Genomic DNA, 18,102 nt, shown 5'->3' on the forward strand with positions numbered 1-18,102 from the left:
TGTGGTGCAGCAATCAATTCTCTCTCTCTCTCTCTCTCCCCCCTTCCCTCTAAAGCTGAGCTGGGGAGGATGGATGGAAGACAGGTCTCTCATCTGGGAAAACTGGAGAGAAGTAATAAAGGAGCCATAGCTCAGCCTCTACCTGAGGAGACAGAGGAGCGATGCCTCCATCCTTTGTGCTTGTTGTCCTCCGGTGTTTTTCAGCGGAGCAGTAGCAGCAGTTTATTTCCAATTTTACGGAGGCTTCCTCTCCAGTAAAGACGGAGTCAATTTAATGACAGACAATAAATCCTTTGGGGATTTTTTTATATGCCAATCATTAGGTTGCTGAGCTCCTTGCGGGGTTCTTGTTTATACCAATGCGTTTCAGTTAAGATCAGGTTAAAACCAACAGGGTGCTTTACAACGGATCAGCTTGAAAGCTGGTTTTGTTATTTTGGAGCCGGAGAAAAAAGAAAACCTAACATCTTGGCAGGGCTGAACTGTCAAAGTTTATCCTGGATGACTGAACGTCATTTTTTCTTCCATTTCAGGGTGCTTTTATAGCATGATGTGTAGACTGTTTGAGTGCAACACATCACCAGTAGCATCTTAAAAAAGTGGATTTTTTCTATCCATTCTCCCCAGGTGTGTAAAGTCTTGAACTCCACCAGTATGAGCTGCTTCGCTCCCTCCCTGATGCCGGAGTACAATCCAGGTTTGGACACGGTGAAGCACGCGGATGAGTTCGGGTTCATCTTCAACAACGTCCAGGCGCTTCTCGTCTACAACAACACCAACCTCCTCTACTACCCCAACCCTTACTTTGAGCCTCTCAGCGCTTCTGGTGTCCTGGAGCAAAAACCAGGCTCTCCCATCATTCTCAAGGTACAGGAGATACAGATTAGGACGCATACATTTCATTCTCTCATTGTAGGGAAGTCTGATTGTATGAGAAAATGACCCTACACTCACTTACCTCTGTAGACATTGTAAACATGGAATTATGGTTTCAATCAATAGTTTGAAGTATTCTTCAATGCGTCATTAAGTTAATTTAGTAAATGATGCTCCATTTATATTAAAATAGATGATAAAGCAGGGTATGCTTTAGGGTGTTGTACTCGTGTCATTCTGGTTGCAAAAATAGAACTTTTGTGATTTGAGCTCCACAACAGGCTTATTCATCACCAGGTCCCTTGGCAAGACACTGATTCCTCTTCTTGCTTAATCATTGTCACATTCTCTGGATATCAGCTAAATATATATATAATGCATGAGAGCTTTTCATAATTTTTGTTAAAGTCACTTAACTGATAGAAAATGAGTTGAAGAATATACTAAATTTTTCCATGACTGCCAGCTGTCCCCACTTGCCGCCCCTGTGAAATATATCACCTTGTTTGATCTCAGTATGGAGTCACATTTGGCCGCAGCTGTGCCCAAATCGAGGGATGTAATTTACCATGTGTTCAGAGGACATGTTGGCTTTGTCGGTGTTTTTTTTTTGTGTGTGTGAATTGCCTTCATCTTCAGTTAGCCATGTGTTTGCGTTTCCAGTCTTTCCCCTGATTTCGCACCCTCTGTCCGTCTCCGTGTGCCCACAGGGCAGAAACCTGGTTCCCCCAGCATCCGGAGGGGTGAAGCTGAACTACACAGTGCTGATCGGGGAGACTCCCTGCTCCGTCACCGTGTCTGAGAGCCAGCTGCTGTGTGAGCCGCCCAACCTCACCGGACAATACAAAGTCATGGTCAGTATGGAAAACGTACTTTAGTATAATGTCTACGTTCCTGCCTCCACTCTATTTCTGTTGATCTCCGTATTTGTGGGTTCTGCTTCATAATAGCTGGCCTCTAAACTCCATTATTCGCGCTCTCATCATTGTTCATTCAGCTGAAGAAAAGAGGTCAAAGGGAGAGCAGCATGAGTGCTCCAGCTGTCAAAAGGTTCTGCCAGAATCCATGGCAATTATTTTGAGTTGTCTGTTCGCTTATTGAGTGCAAGGCCCCGGACTATTTCCCCCGGTCCACGTCGGTGTGTTGGTGGCGGCATGCGTTGGTGCTCAGTATCAATTCCAGCGGGCCGATATTTACCGATGTTTCGGACTTGGCTTTAGCATCGCTGTGTTTCTCTCCCTCCGCAGGTCCAGGTAGGCGGCCTCCACGTCTCTCCCGGCGCGGTCCACATCATGTCCGACAGCCTGCTCACCCTCCCGGCCATCGTCAGCATCGCCGCCGGCGGAGGCCTCCTCCTCATCATCGTCATCCTCGTCCTCATCGCCTACAAGCGAAAGTCGCGCGAGAACGACCTCACCCTGAAGCGCTTGCAGATGCAAATGGACAACCTGGAGTCGCGAGTTGCCCTGGAGTGCAAAGAAGGTTAGTGTTAGAATAGTCAGCGGACCAAGTCGCCTTCTAGTTTGCATGCTGGATGCAGACTAGCACGCAAAGTGACACATGAATGCAGAGTTTCTCATTAGAGTTACCCCCAACCTGCACCCAGTGAGAGACGCATCACACTTATTACATGCTTATAACATGTCTAATCAAGTCTTAGGGCTTGTTCCACGTTCATCTTCCTATGCGATGTAGTTGTGTGTGGGTTTGTGCGTGTGTGTGTTTTGTTCCTTAACGGCATTAAGTGACATTGAGACAGTATTGGACACATCCCTCCCTCGTGGCTCAGGGTAAGGAGATGGCACAGTTGTCTGTCTGACCTTTGACCTTCTACCCACTGGGAGGACGACAGATACCATGAGGTTGACCTCCTGCCATCCCTCCAAATAGCAATTCATCAAGATCTGCTTTCTGCTTTCAAATAAAGCCTGATGATTTGCCCATAATGTCGTTCAGGTTCATAATAGTGAACTAGACTTGATTTACACTCTTTTCAATGAAACTTTTGTCATCCAACGCATTAACTTTCAAGTCTGTACACTGAGATCAGATCTTGCTTACATTGGGATTCGATCAGCCAGACTGGGGCTAGAGAGCAGCTGAGACCCGCTGCCTGGAGTTGTGTTAAAAGTTACTTCTGATTTATACACAATATTTCCTGATTTTACTATTTCAAAATAAAAGCTTTTTATATAAATATATAAAACTATAATGGAGAATGTGCTTTTCTTAGTAGCTATTCTCTAATGACACAAGAATTTAGAGAAAATTAAATGCATTTCTCCACCGTTTTACAGCCCCATAAAAAACATGACGGATCACTATCGGATCATGCAGGTTGCATTCAGGCGTGGATGCACACGTGCAGGTTCTTGCGTGCTCTTGGTGTGGACACAGTTACAAGCACATCTGATCACAAAAGACAAGTTGTAAGCACGACTGAAATGAGTAAAGCGCGGTTCATTTTTGACAGTGTTCAGGGTATTTCATCAGCCGGACTTATTATTTATCCCCTTCAGCCATCTCTGATCCGGCGCTCCCAGTGTTATTCTGCATTGGAGGGGGAAAAAAACATCCTATTGCAGCAACCTTGCAGGATGGTCCAGACCGACAGACAGACAGGCAAACAGGGGGAATCAGTCACACGCAGGCAGCCTTGGGAAAGGAGAGATTAATGTTTTAACCATTAACGGTGACCAGGAGTGTACTGCCCCGCAGGGTGGAATTAGATGGGTACCTAGGTCCCTCCTTATAAGCGTACACACCCCCCTGTGTGTCTGTGAGCCCATGTGTCGGTGTGTAAAAGTAGAAGCAGGGGGGCCAGGGGCCACGGCTAAGACGGCGGCGAGAGGGCGGTGCTTTGAGGAGGGTGTTAGGGGACTGCTGCTGCTCCTGTGATAGTCTGCAGACAGGGGAGTCGCCCCGAGGGCGGCGATGCAGAGCAACGGAGCCGTGGGGCCCGAACAGGAGTCAGTCAGGATGGAGCCAATTAACTAGTGCTCACCTACAGCTTCACGCCGAGACGACACACACTCTTTGGGGCCTTAGCTGCAGCCAATTTACAGGCTACTAGATAAAATCAAGTGAGAAAGGGGAGCGTGCAGAGTAAGATTTATTTTTTCCTCTAAGTGAGAGATGTGAAATATTGAGTTTCTCTGACATGAAGACTATCATGGGCTTTAACTGCCAGCTCCGTGATGACGCCAGTAAACACCATGAAGATGAGGAGGGTTCACATATTTTGTCCCTGTTTTATTCTTTACGTTGCATGTTTCAAGTATTCCCTCCAACCGGTCTCTCTTTCGTGTCTCCCCTCTCTCTCCCAGCGTTTGCCGAGCTGCAGACAGACATCAACGAGCTGACCAGTGACCTGGACCGAGCTGGTATACCTCATCTGGACTACAGGACGTACGCTATGAGGGTGCTGTTCCCCGGCATAGAGGATCATCCTGTCCTCAGAGAACTGGAGGTAATGAGAGGAAGACGGAGGGCAAAAGAGAGAGAGATATTGGAGAGACATCAAGGCAGCAAATGCATGAAGAAAGGGCGAGAGAAAGTCAAACTGCGGTAAAGAGAGATAGGGAGAGAGGAGTAGATTGCGTCTGCCCTTACCACTCTCCCTGCAGGGCAACCTCCATAAGCGGCAAAGTGCTTGAGGGGAAAAAAAGCATACCAGTATGCCGCTTATCCTTTCTACCCTCTACTCTCACACATGTGCATACATATAGGCAGCCATATTATATATATATATATATATATATGAGGTGTATATATATATATATATATATATATATATATATATACACCTCACATGCAAGCTCCCTCCATGGAAAACAGGGTCCCAGCACATGGCTATTTCATCCACCAGCGGCTGCAGTATGAGGAGTAATGAACTGAGTAATTCCCAATTCTCAAGCAGGGCTGTGGCTTTCTCCACTGGGAGGAAAAAACTGTCTGTTTAACATTTTTTGCCTTTTTTCACGTTGCCAGAGTGGTGCTGGGAGAATGAGTTTATTTTGTGTGGAACACTGTCCCGAGGAGGAAACTATCAGGGGCGAAAGAGGTTCATTCAAAATAGGGGTCCACCGTTTAAGTTGCTGATTGTGTGTGATGCAGGGTGGGATTGGTTCACCGGGAAGACTAGCCGCGTGTGGTGGAGGTCAAAGTGTCACTTCTTAGTACAGGGATGTCAAGCTGCGTGCGTTTCTATCAAGGGGATCCATATTCCACAGCCAAACTTTGCAAAAACAGTGACATGCACTCAAACAAATACAAAGAGAGTGAGTTGTGTCACTTTGGGATTGTCTTACCAAGATATCTGACATCTGACTTGAAAGTGAAATGGCAGCAGTGTGCCGTGCTTTTGAACAGACCCAGGTCAATAATTGATTAAGAACTTCTCAGTTACTCACCATGAGTGGGAACTTCTGTCTGCCCGAGGTGAAACATGAGTGAGGGTTTTTGGTGCCTTTAAAACAAAAATCTTTATCTTTTCTGAGAGACAAGGTCAAGATGAAAGTAAAAGAACAATAATCCTCTTCAAAACACATTCGGCTCATTGCTATTCAAATTGTTCCCGGACATTTATTCTACAAATTAGTGCTGGTGACGTATGAGCGCTAACACGCATTGATCTCTCTGCCTGTGCAGGTGTCGGGGAATGGCCAGCAAAATGTGGAAAAGGCCCTGAAGCTGTTCGGCCAGCTCATCAACAACAAGGTGTTCCTGCTCACCTTCATCCGGACCCTGGAAATGCAACGCTCTTTCTCCATGAGGGACCGCGGCAACGTGGCCTCACTCATCATGACGGCCCTGCAGGGCCGGCTGGAGTACGCCACCGACGTCCTCAAGCACCTGCTGTCGGACCTCATCGACCGCAACCTGGAGAGCAAGAACCACCCCAAACTGTTGCTGCGCAGGTAACCCAGCACCGGGCGCCGTCTTGTCAGAGGGATTGTATTTTGTATTGTATCTAATTGTATTGATAGTTAGGGGATCAGATCAGCAGGGCACAAAGGGAGCAAGCATAACTTTTAGAGGGGTCCAATCATATTTTTGGTTACCGCCGATCGTCGAGGAGTCATATTTGCTCATACAGATTGTTTTTTGTTGTTTTTTTGTTTTAATAGCAGCTGGTATACAAGAGCTCCCGATTATTTCTCTCTCTGCAGTCCTAAAAAATAATTCCAAAAAAAGGAATAATAGGTTATTCCTCAAATGTACTATTTAAACATAAAAGAATCACACTAAAAGCTTTTTTTTCTTACATTAGTTAACAAAGAACTTGTTGTTGGCAACAAATTCCATTGGCCGTTAATGTTCCTGTTTTGACTATGGAACGATTAATAAGTAGAACGAGAAGTGAATTAGCATAAAGTGATACAAACAAACAACATGATCATATTCAGAGGAATCCCTTAATCCTCACTAACGCTTTATGCTCTACGAAACAGTTTCAGTTGTTTGATTAGATTCCTCCCAGTCAGAAAGCACGGGAACGTGTTGTGTCGCTGCGTATCAGTAAATACGTGCTCCTGTGCTCAGAGGGTTGTTACGCAGGCCTCATTTAAACACGTACAGACGTGCGAGGTTGTGGGAGGATGTTGAAGCGTATAGACAGATGGATGGGGATTCATTTAGAGCTGTATGTTCTTCTGTGGGTGGATGCATTGTGATTTTCCCCCGTGTCGACGCTTCGCAGAATAAGGCTCGTAATGAGCGCTAACGGTACGTCTACAGTACGCCGAGATAAACCCCGAGCACTCATCGCATCACAAGAAACATCTCAATGCTCAACCTAATTCCACATTCTCTCCCCTGCGCTCTCTCAACGCCAATGTCACTCTCACTTATCCTCCAGGCTCGGGGTCCTTATAAAACATTCAGAAGCGGTTCGACGTAACTTTATTTTTTTCTTTCTCCCCCTCTCTGTGTCTCCAGTGCACATTGTTTTCCAGGGGATTTGGGGTGATGTGCTAAAACTTTAAACACCTGCCACGTCCTTGCCCGAGTGTCCTCGGCTGCTTTGGTGGCGGCGTAGGCATAGAAACGGGTTAAAAAGAAGGTACAGAATATATAAAGCGCAATTATGTGAACAGGCTCTCTGAAAGGCTGACTGCTCCGTACACGATTCTGATTATGTTTGCACGAATAATAGGCGGGGAGAGTGAGAGCAGGCAGCTGCAGCACTTTCAAACAACACCTTCATTTTCATGTCAACGTTTCTTAGCGTCTCTGTTTGAAAAAAAAAAAAAAGCCCCATTAATAGTCCGACAAACGCAGAAAGAGGTTGAAAAGACAGAGAGGTGGACTAAAGCAAAGGAGCTGGATTGAGCTGTTATTTCAGATGACAGCGGGGCCCCACGTCACCGTTAAGTTTTCACTTTCCTCTCTCATTAGGAACACAGCGCCGCTTAATCCACCGGCCTGCTGAATGTGGACTAAATGTCCTACAGTTTTTACATTTCACTCCCAGTTTTGTGAAGAATTTAAGGGATTATCGATTTGACATGGCTCTTCGCTGTTGTTGTCTTCCTCATCGCCTATTTAGAGAAAAGCCGACAGTCACGGCAGCCTGCTGACACTCACACACACAAACACACACACACCCTTATACACGTCTGTGATGGTAGTCAAATTGAGCACGTCTTGAAGCAGTAATTGTGTTTGTGCAGGGCGTGGAGTGAGTCAGCTGGGCTCTGCTTTGTTGCCATTTTCAATGTTCGCTTGTCTTTTCTGTCGCCTCTCCTCAGCCCATTATCACATATAATCGGAGAGTGAAATGCCCCCCTCCCCCTCCCCTTTTTCTTTTCCGACATGGAATCAGATCCTTGTGCACATTTACTGCGTCCGCATCTATCTGCTTAAATGTGTGCTGATGTTATATTGCACTGATGCCATAAATGAAGCCGTGTTGGCAGTTGCACTTTCAGCAGATGAGTAGAAGCAGGGGTCACTCTGAATGTTGTTGGAGATGAATTATTGGTGAGCTTGCGGTCCCCGCCGGGGCCCCGAGCTCACATGGCTGCAGGAGAGAGCCGACGTACAGGAAGAGCCTTGAGGTCACTCAACCCGCTTCCTGTTCTCATTTATATTCCAGTGGGTGGAAATTGTGTCCCAAGACATGTTTGATTCGTAGCGTAAGAACTTTGCTCCTCTCGCCACTCGGCTGTCACTGAATGCTTGTCTCCATGGAGGGGGGGGGGCGTTCACAAGCCGGCGTTCCTTTTAAGAGGAAAACAGAATCCTGCAAGTATGACAGACACAAAAATAGTCCTGTCGTGGTGTTTTAGCATGTTATCCTGATGATCCCTCAGTCAGCTGCTATAGTTAAGACTGCTGATATTTTATATGTCTGGTCCATAAAAACAAAAATCCATAAAAAGATCACAAACAGCAAACCATGAGTTTGTCTCTCAATATTCTCCGGTCTGTCTTTCTGCCCGTGGCCAAATCTTAAAAACAGCTCACAAACATATCATTTGGTTTAAAACAGACTAAATAATTGTTGTTCCTAGAACAGCTGGGCACTGTAGTTTTTAGCAAGTGTTTGCAGGTTTGGTTGTCTTGTGAATATTTACAGCAGCAGTATGTGGCGGGTGACTCATGTTCATCCTAATGAAGAAGCAGGTCAGTGTAACAGTGTGCTTCACTTGTGTGGTTTTAGTAGTTTTGGCTCAACGTTGGAGGATTAAGCCACAGTACGTACAGCGTGTTGTAGGAGAGAGGGCAGGTACAGTATACGGTGCCGGGGGAAGCTGTGGCACAGCTCCACTGTGGTACGATGTGGTACTCCAGCAAAGCGAGGCCCTCTTCATCATTTAGTCCCGTTCAATGCGGTGAGACGATGCCATCGCTAGCCACAGCACAAAGGGACAGCGGAGCGTAAGAGAGGAAAGAGACGAGGGGAAGCGTTGGAGTGGAGGAGTATCAGATTCAGCACAACTAATGGACATATGAATTCCGCAAAACGAGTCTTTTCCGTGGGCAGCATAGTGAAGATGCAGCTTGTAAACTTGTCTCCTGATTAACATTTACACAGCGCCTCCGCCTGCCTCTCACTATCTCTGTGTGCCTCCAACATGGCCGTCTTCAGTATTCCTCTCACGCGCTCCTCTGTCTCTCGCGGGCCGATTATCTCCCGATAGTATTGTTTTCATATTTGAGTGTTTAATTGCTGATGTACAATCTGCACTTTATTGGGATTGCTAATATGAGATTAACTTAATGTCAGTCTGCAGTTGCTACACTCTTAACTTAATACAGAGTCCTAACTGTAGATACGGCTTTAATAATTTCAGATCTTTTTGATAAGAAAGAAAAAGCGATGAGGAGTGTGGCTCTCCCACCTAGTTTGCATGGATAAAAGGTAGATGGAATAAAAAGGGCAGTTAAAATAATATCTCCTCTTCTTATGTTAAGCGTCCGCCAGGATACATCTGCCGACGGTCGATTTGACTTTGTAGCACCTAGAATGCTTACAGTGGGTCATAAATATGCATTTCACAGGCTTCATGAAATTTCCATTCATTTGAATATCTGTTCCTTTTCCTGAAAGAAGTCAGAACGGGCTGAAGTGGTATATCATCAGCGGGCGATCTGATGGGGGATGACGTCCCCTCCCTCGTTGGCAAAATGATCAAATTGCATCCGCCTTGTTAACCTGCCGTCCTCCTTCTCCCTCCCTCCCTCCCTCTTCAGAGAGACTGCAGGGTCAGAAGGTTTGTTAAGATAAATATGTTAATCTAGTCTGCCTGACTAATTGATCATTTATCTAACTGAGGTTCTTGCAGTTCTGAATCTGGGGCCCCGGCCATGGCGATATCAGGAGCCCCCACTGAATGAACGAATGGCCTGTTGTGTGTAATAGAATATAAGTGAACACGTTTCAAAGCCTCCTGGCAGTTTAAGCAGGATGGAAAACAATAGTTTACTCCGTATATTAGTTACTGAGACTACAACAGACGTTGTAGCCCTATTAAGCTCAGCTTAAGGGCCGGATCCCATTTCACCATTCATCCTACCAGTCTGGTGAAAACTAATGATGGTGCATACAGTATCTTGCCTTTTTATGCAGCAGAGATGTAATATCCACAGTCAGTTAAGTTCCTGGATCCACGTCTGAAGGGTAAACTCGTGCTCTCTCAAAAAGAAACTCTAGTCTCTTTGGTATTTAAAGATTTGAAGATGCCTTCCGCTTTCTTTTGTCTTGTGATTGAAAGATTTTTTAGCTCGCAGACACTCGCGTTCCCCTAAAAGCTTTTTTTGAAAGCAATATCTAAGCTTTGGCAATGTGTTTGATTTGCTCACTCTCCAGTGCGCTAAGTAGAAGTGATGCTGAACCTCACAGTGTTTGGATTGTGTTGTGCTGCATTAGTGAAATATGCTCTTCAGTCGTATCCTCTCGGTGCTCTAGCTCCTCTTCAGCGCTCGTCCCAACCTTCCTCGCTGTCTGTTCTTCCTTCACAGCCTCTCTCTCTCCTTTTCTGGCCATCCATTATTACTGAAACACTTCTGGTCCACGGCGACCCCCCCCCCCCCCCACACACACACACACACACACACACACACACACACCAGAACATTCTTCTTAGCCAGCCACTTCTTTTTTCCACATTAAACGATCGACTCTTCTCTTTTCTCTCCGCCTTCTCCTCAAGTTTTGCCACATCCGCTCCCTTTATATCTCTCTTTATATTGTTCTTTTAATGGAATCACAGAACACTGCCTTTATCACCTTGAGACTTTTCAATCTTGTATTATTTTTCTCCTCAGCATTTCTGTAATGAGATTTCCGCCCATGCAGAGCAATGGAGTACAATGTTATTAAGGGAGGGAGCATTGTGTTTGGCATTAGTTTCATTGAGAGACATTCCACAGCCTGCTAATATAGCGCCCCCTCCATCAGAGCAGCCATTAGGAGACCAGAGATGAGGGGGGGGTTGTGGGGGGGCTCTCCCTCTTTAACACTATGTGGGATAATGAAATCCTGATGTTCATTAATGAAACTCAATTAATAGAAAGAAGGAAGTGGAGGCAGACGAGAAGGAGGAGGAGAAGAAAGTGCATCTCCCCACTCCGATATTCAAAGGGAGAGATATTAAGGGGGAGTCAGCACTGCCCCCGCAAAAAAAAAAGCTTTATTTGACTTCCTTCTTCGGGACTTGCTGAGCTTATTAAAATGCTTAATAGGTTCCATTAACTTCTAACACACTCAAGTCCCATACAAGCTGGGAGGGGCGGATGGAAAACACAGGGACGAGAGGTGAATTTGTGTTAAAGAATGAGGACAATTACAGAGGGATTCGGGGTATTGTGCAAAAAAAAATAACCCACAATATATTTACGTCTATGCAGCGTGGAAATGCAGCCTCAGGCACTCGTATAGGCTCCGTATGTTTTCCAAAAGTTTTTGTAACAAGGTCTAGCTTGTGAATAATATATGTGTATTTCTTTATGATGTATGTATGCGCTCACCTGTGTGTCTGGATATGTCAGAATGTCAAAGAGGGGGCGAGCGTAGACCTAGACTTTGTGCCAAAGAGGACGCCGTCCCATTTTAAGCAGCACTTCAGCAATGTTTGCTCTCTTCTCATCCTGTGGCTGAACTGATCTACATCTCTCTTCCCCCCTCCCCGCCGGGACACGGCGCTTTAATCGGGCTGTCACCCGACTCTCCCGATAGTCTGGCCAGTGGTCCCGTTCTCAGAGGCTCCAGGCGTGGGAAACAAACATCACAACTCTGCCGCGTGTCATTCAAACTCAAATATAACCTCTGTTCCTGCTACTGTAGGAGAGCTCTGTATTTGCATGTGAAAGAGAGAGTCTCTCTATCTCAATTAAATGGAACCTTAAGAATGACGGACACTTCTTTCTCATCTCGGTGACTAAAATGTTAGCTGTCGTAACCTCCCCCGGCTCAGACACTCCGTCAGGCACTCCTGCGTCGGTCCCAGACTCTTGCTTATAGCCCTCAAACACGACTTCACGCAATTATCTCCATAATAGTCATAATTTCCCTTTAGGTCTATTCAGAGCCTGAATAGGTATAATCATCCCGAGCACTATTTAGCTCTGAGGAGACGAAAGCCTTTTCAGTTTGCCTTTAATACCTGGTTGCTTCGATACCCGCTAATCCCCGGCTCAGCTTATTGCGCTGTAAGGCCCCTCCATCATATACACCAGAGTAATCAGAGTAATTTCCTGCTTCATTAACAGGGTCAGGCTTCTTTTCTTTTTTTTTCCTCCAACGCATTTGCATCGGCAACACGTGTGGAGGGATCCTTCAGCCAGGTGACAATCCTGCAGACGGCAGTGCAGTCGTACTGTTAACGACAGGGACTGCTTCCACATACAGCACGTCGACGGTCCAGCTTGCTTTTCTACAGTCAGGGGCGCTCCCTGTCAAGGAATGTTGCACAGCATTTAGCATGACATGATAATATAGAGTGACTTTCTGTCAGCAGCCCCAGCTCCGTGGTGTGTGGACCCATTAAAAAGTCTCCAATCAAAAGCATTTTTTTGGTTATCAGTGTCAAACGAAGAGCGGGGCACGCTGCTTTTTTTTTACAAGATGATGTGTTGCTATTGATTGTTGATTGTTGCTATTCACCTCAGGTTCTCGTCCACAGGAGCCGCCCAGAACTCACCCTTTCATCCGTGCTTCATGCTCGTTAACCATTCCCACCTGGCTGTTTGGTGGTGTTTTTTTTTCTTCTTCTTTTTTAAAATCTAACCTCTGCTTCTCCAGTGTTCCATGATGGTGCTAATGAGGCAGAGGGGATGGGGGGGGGGGGGGGAGGGGGGGTGTTTGTCTGGCATTGATAGAAAGATACGAGCAAGATCATAAAAGGTGCACACAGGTAGAAACAGTCGAGAGGTCATTGCACACTTGTGTGTTTTCATGCCCAATCAAGCCCAGCGGCGAAGCTGCAGCTCCATGTGTGATTGACTGGGAGGGGGGAGACGAGGGGGGGAGACGAGGGGGGGACATGAGAGGAGAGGAGATCGTTTTGGCTGTGATCAGGCGTTACCTGGCTGTGACAGCTCTCGTCTCTCTCAACAGCTGAGGCTTGTCGCAGCTGCTGATGTCCCGCTGTGTTCAACCACACATGAATACACACACACACACACACACACACTTTATACATGTGCACACGCACACACAGATGCCCTCTCTCTGCTTGGCTCTGTTCTGCTCACTCACTGTGACCACAGTGTTGCAGACGGTACAGCAGCACAAAAAAAACAAAACACACGGCAGGATGTAACCAGCCAGGATGCCAAGATACGCTCCCTGAAGTCGTGCACATGACCTCATGAATTATACAACTCCTGTGTTTTCTAAAGGTTTTTCAGAATATCAAAGAGAAAAGAGTTCAATTTTGTTTGTTTTTTAATGTCGTTTCAGAACGGAGTCGGTCGCGGAGAAGATGCTTACGAACTGGTTCGCCTTCCTCCTCCACAAATTCCTCAAGGTCAGTACGCCAAGCAGCCACACGATGCAGTGTGTTTGTGTATTATTTTGTAAATTGATTAGATATTTACAGTATGTGGACTTGCAGATGTTTTCAGTCAGCGATTTTTTGTTTATGCTGTGATGCGCTCTCATGTGAATCCGTGTGTTTTGTGTGTGTGTGTGTGTGTGTGTGTGTGTGTGTGTGTGTGTGTGTGTGTGTGTGTGTGTTGGCAGGAGTGTGCCGGGGAGCCTCTGTTCATGCTGTACTGCGCCATCAAGCAGCAGATGGAAAAGGGGCCCATAGACGCCATCACTGGAGAAGCTCGCTACTCCCTCAGTGAAGACAAGCTCATCCGCCAGCAGATCGAGTACAAAACCTTGGTACGTCTCACTTCACGGCGTACGCCAGAAGTTCGCACCGAGGCTCGCAGACATACACAAGCACGCGCGGGTAGAACCATCGCACACACGCTGCACAATGCCGGCAGCTCTCGACTGTGTGAGATACAAACACAAAAAGATTTTTTTTATCTTTACTTTTCCAGCCCAAACCATTTTAAGACAGCATAGCTGTGGCTGCTGCGTTGGGGTTCTTCCTGAAAATTAACTAATGATCCCACTGACTCCAGTGTTGGTCCAACATTAGGGTAGGTGGCTGTGGCAATTGGAACGGACCAAACAGCCTCCCCCCTACGCACACATCCACACTCGGTCGCAGTCAGCATGCGACCTGACGAAGCTCTGATTGCTCCGGCTGGGAATTTGGCTCATTACGTGCTAATACCCCGGCAGAGCTGGAAATTGGTGTCCCGTCGAAGGTGTGAAATTAGATTTCGGGATGCCAGTGAGAGCGGAAATGTTTTTTCTCAAAGCTCCCGCCATGCTGCAAGGAGGCTCTAATGAGGGCGAATCCTCAAGCTGGACCCGGGTCCAGGCAGTTAGCGGGACACCTCTCCCTCTGCTCCCTCAATTGCTTCCGATTTTTCTGACTTATTCTCTCCCATTTTTTCCAATCCAGATACTGAACTGTGTGAACCCGGACAACGAGAACAGTCCAGAGATCCCCGTTAAGGTGCTCAACTGTGACACCATCACCCAAGTGAAGGAGAAGATACTGGACGCCGTTTACAAGAACATGCCCTATTCTCAGCGGCCACGTGCCGTCGACATGGATCTAGGTATGAAACACACACACACACATGTACAATCCAGATGCTGTTGGCAGGTGTAAAATCCTTCACACCCACAGAGTAATGTGTCGGTGAGGGGGGGGAAATAAAGCTAGTCATGTGTACAGATTATCAGAGCATTAGTGTGATAAAAGCTGTGTTGCAGCAGCCAGCCGGCCTCAGTGTGGTGCTGCCAGGCCGCCTATCAAACTGACTGACGGTGTGTGGTGCATCCCTCCGTCTGGCTGCTTCTGCTGCCAATAAGACACAGTAGATCGAGATTATGTTCATGTGCATCTATGGCGCGGTAGTGTGGCTGACCCAGGTAACAGACGGGCTCGCTCCGTCCTCCCCTCTCTGTAACGTGCCTCCCCCTTCCCTGTGTGAAGTGACTGGGATCCTTCTTATATGCAACATCGGACCAAAACGTTGCTTTCTTAACATTTTCAATCAAAATGTAACAAACACGTAAATATACACCCACTGAATTGTGATGTATTACTGAGATAATGAATTGTACACATCGTCAATTAACAGAAATTACAAATCAAATGTCAAACTTTTAATACAGCAGCCAGTTTGACAAAACTCAAACAGGAATTAGAATTCCAGTATAATACTATTGCTGGCTGCATTGTCACAGATACACAACAGAGCCATTTGAGTCAGTGTTGGTACTATGATCTCATATCGGTATCAGTGCATTCCTAGTTTGGGAGGTTTCGGGAGGATGTTGTGCCAGGCAGGGGTGTCATGTGGTCACCTGGCAGAGGCACAAAGTAATAAAAACCCAGTCAACAGAGGAGAAAATCAATGTTCACTCCCAGCACGAGAGCCACAATGGCTGTCCACTTCCCCGTCAACACCCTTATTATCATTTCATTACCCTGCAACGAGCCGTCAGCCGCCGACCTCCATCAGCGCTGCTTATAGCATCCACCTGTTTTCCCCGGCTCCCCGTTTTTATTCTCTTTTCAAAGGAGGTGATTTTCTCACAGATCGTTTTTTTCATCCTTTTTCTCGCCCGCGTCGCTCCTCTCTCCTTTTTGACCCCGACGGGGTCGACTGTGGCGTATGCTAATAACGTGCCATTTTCCACGACACGAGTACCAATTAAAGCGTGCAGCCTGCCTGCGTACACATCTCTGAGTCGTCCTCGTGTAATGTTTAATTAAGACGCGCGTCAATCGCGAGGGGAGCGGGTGCGAGGACTCCAGGCTGCTGATAGGACGACACATCTGTAACGTGTGAAGAGAGCTCTCTTCGGAAGTCATGCGGTTTGACGTTCGACTGACGTTCAAACGAGGTTTGAAAGGGAAGCGTTTTAAGAGTTTTTTTGTGCGTCGTGCGGAAGTCGTGGGTTTATTTTAGCACACTTCACAATCTCCTTGCAAGGTAACCTGTTCTGAAGGCATTAGCTTCGGCACACACCGCATGAACGGTGGTTTTTGGTTTCCTTTCAAATATGACACCAAACCTCTCCACTGGAAAACCAAGGCAAATGAAATTCCCTGTAGAGTGCAGAGGCGGTTGTGTCTTATTCAGTGTGTATTTTTGCTCCTCAGAGTGGCGCCAGGGACGAATGGCTCGTGTGGTGTTGCAGGATGAAGACATCACCACCAAGATAGAAAATGACTGGAAGAGACTCAACACCCTGATGCACTATCAGGTAAAACACACACAGAAAGGCTTTCGGTGCGACGCTTTCCTTAATTAACTCAACCATCGCGCTTCCGTGCAATTTCTGCCGTGGCTTTTATTATGGAAATTACACCACGCACCTTGCCAAACTTTGATGTTTCCCTGCTCTTGACTTTTAGGCAGCCAATTTTCAGCTCCTCATTTACATGCCCTCGCCGGGGCGTAATCCTAGTGACAGGATGGGGGGGGGGGGGGGGGGCAATTATTGTACAGGTGGCAGGAGAGATGAACCTTCAGCACCTCGGTCGACACTTCTCCCCTCCTCCCTGGATAGAGGAAGCTGCTCCAGTCAGGAGGACGGCATCGCTCTCCCTCTAACTCGCTCTGCCCTGTTGACTCTCACGCTGGCTACAATTAGTCCCGCTGTGACTGCCCGCCTCTGCCTCCTCACATGTAGAACCTCCATTCACACCCCACGATTTTAGTGTACACGGGCTTGCCTGTTGCCCCCCCTGTTTAATAGAGAGGAGAGCAGAGTGGCTAAAGAGGAAGAAAACTGAGAACAAGCAGAGTTCTGCATTTTTCAGAAGAATTTATGGCCGTTGAGGTTGTAAATGAAAGAAAGGAGGCCAGGAGGGAATTAGAGGAAGCCGGAGTGAGATAATAAAGAGGTATAAAAATGAATAAAAAAAAAAAAAAAAGGAACAGGCAGAATGAGAAGGCAGCCTTCTCAGCAGGTCATGAATCTTTTTCGCGGGCACATGCTCAGCCAGATCTCATTAGTCAACCTAGGGGGACCATCTGCTTAAAGACGGCATGAGGCTCAATTCTCTGCAACCTGGGGGGGGGGGGGGGGGGGGGTGTTGGACACCTGGGCTGCGAGGCTAGGAGGTGCAGCTCCATCTAGGAGCAGGGAAAAAAGGACGAGGTCCGGAAAGGCTCAGGCCCTCATGCTGGGAGGGGAGGGGGGGGGGGGGGGGTCATTCTGAAGACCCCAGCAGAGTAAGCAGAATAATTTAACAGATGTAGGAGTCATTAGAAGAGAAGACACATCATAGTGTCCTTCACCCAGGACTTGGCACCATGCGGCTTCTTTCCCCTTGGTCTTCCCTTCCTCGCCGCCCTCCTTCCTGTCCTCACTTTCATCCTCTCCACTTCCTCTCTGTTCTCTTCCCCTTCCCCGCTCAACGTGTTTCCCTTCTCACACACTGAGATGAAATGAGCATTCTCATTTCCTCCCTGCTCCCTCTCTCTCGCTCTGAGCACCTCTTCTTCTCTGGTCTCTGCAGCGCTTTAATCCTTGATGAAACTGTGCAGCGTGTTCCACCTGCACACCATAATGGGCTCCTCTGTTGTTGTTTTTTTTTTTTTGTCTTTGTTTTTTGGCAATTCTTTGCATCGCAGTCTGTCTGCCCGCCGTCAGCCAAGGGAGACGCTACAGGGCAACGCCGTAACACACGTGTTGCCCTTCACTCGTTCGTTCGCTCAATAGCAGATCTGAGGGCTCCAATTGATCACGCTTCTGAGGGACCCCGCGCAGAACGTAAGGGCCCGACACTGCGACTTCAGAGGGAGATGCCAGAGGGCCAACGTGGGGGGAAAAGGGGGAGCGTGGAGGAAAAGGACAGTTGGCGGTAGGAGAGACGAGGGTGGGATGGGACAACAGAGGAACTCGTGCATCGTTACTGTTTTGATGAGCCAGCAGTGTGTGAGCTCGTGTGTGTTTGCCTCCACGCATGCCAAGCCAGTCGCATTGGCAGCTGTGACGGCACATCTGGCTGCCTATCACAACAAGGGAGCGCAGCTCATTAAACCCCAGGGTGAAGGGAAAGGCTTGAAGAAAAACAAACGAGAAGAGGTACAGAGGACATATTGAAAGGGAGTCTGAAATATGCAGAGTGAGACTGAGCATCTCCGCTTCTCCTCGAAGGGACCAGACAATTCACGGGGCTCTCAGCC

At 47.3% G+C, this 18,102-nt stretch overlaps 1 protein-coding gene across 1 annotated transcript in view; it reads left to right on the forward strand.

The window, feature by feature from the left end:
• The window catches only part of plxna2 (plexin A2), a 171,585-nt gene that overhangs the window by 138,371 nt on the left and 15,112 nt on the right, over positions 1-18,102 (forward strand). Inside the window, exons 18-26 of the mRNA XM_084014686.1 lie at positions 628-867; positions 1,587-1,730; positions 2,124-2,358; positions 4,203-4,345; positions 5,527-5,795; positions 13,286-13,352; positions 13,568-13,714; positions 14,352-14,511; positions 16,068-16,171. Of these exons, the coding sequence (XP_083870812.1) occupies positions 628-867; positions 1,587-1,730; positions 2,124-2,358; positions 4,203-4,345; positions 5,527-5,795; positions 13,286-13,352; positions 13,568-13,714; positions 14,352-14,511; positions 16,068-16,171 (1,509 nt within the window). The remainder of the gene's footprint in view (positions 1-627; positions 868-1,586; positions 1,731-2,123; positions 2,359-4,202; positions 4,346-5,526; positions 5,796-13,285; positions 13,353-13,567; positions 13,715-14,351; positions 14,512-16,067; positions 16,172-18,102) is intronic.

The sequence above is a fragment of the Eutrigla gurnardus genome, assembly GCF_963514095.1.
Source record: "Eutrigla gurnardus genome assembly, chromosome: 8".
Classification (NCBI taxonomy): Eukaryota; Metazoa; Chordata; class Actinopteri; order Perciformes; family Triglidae; genus Eutrigla; species Eutrigla gurnardus.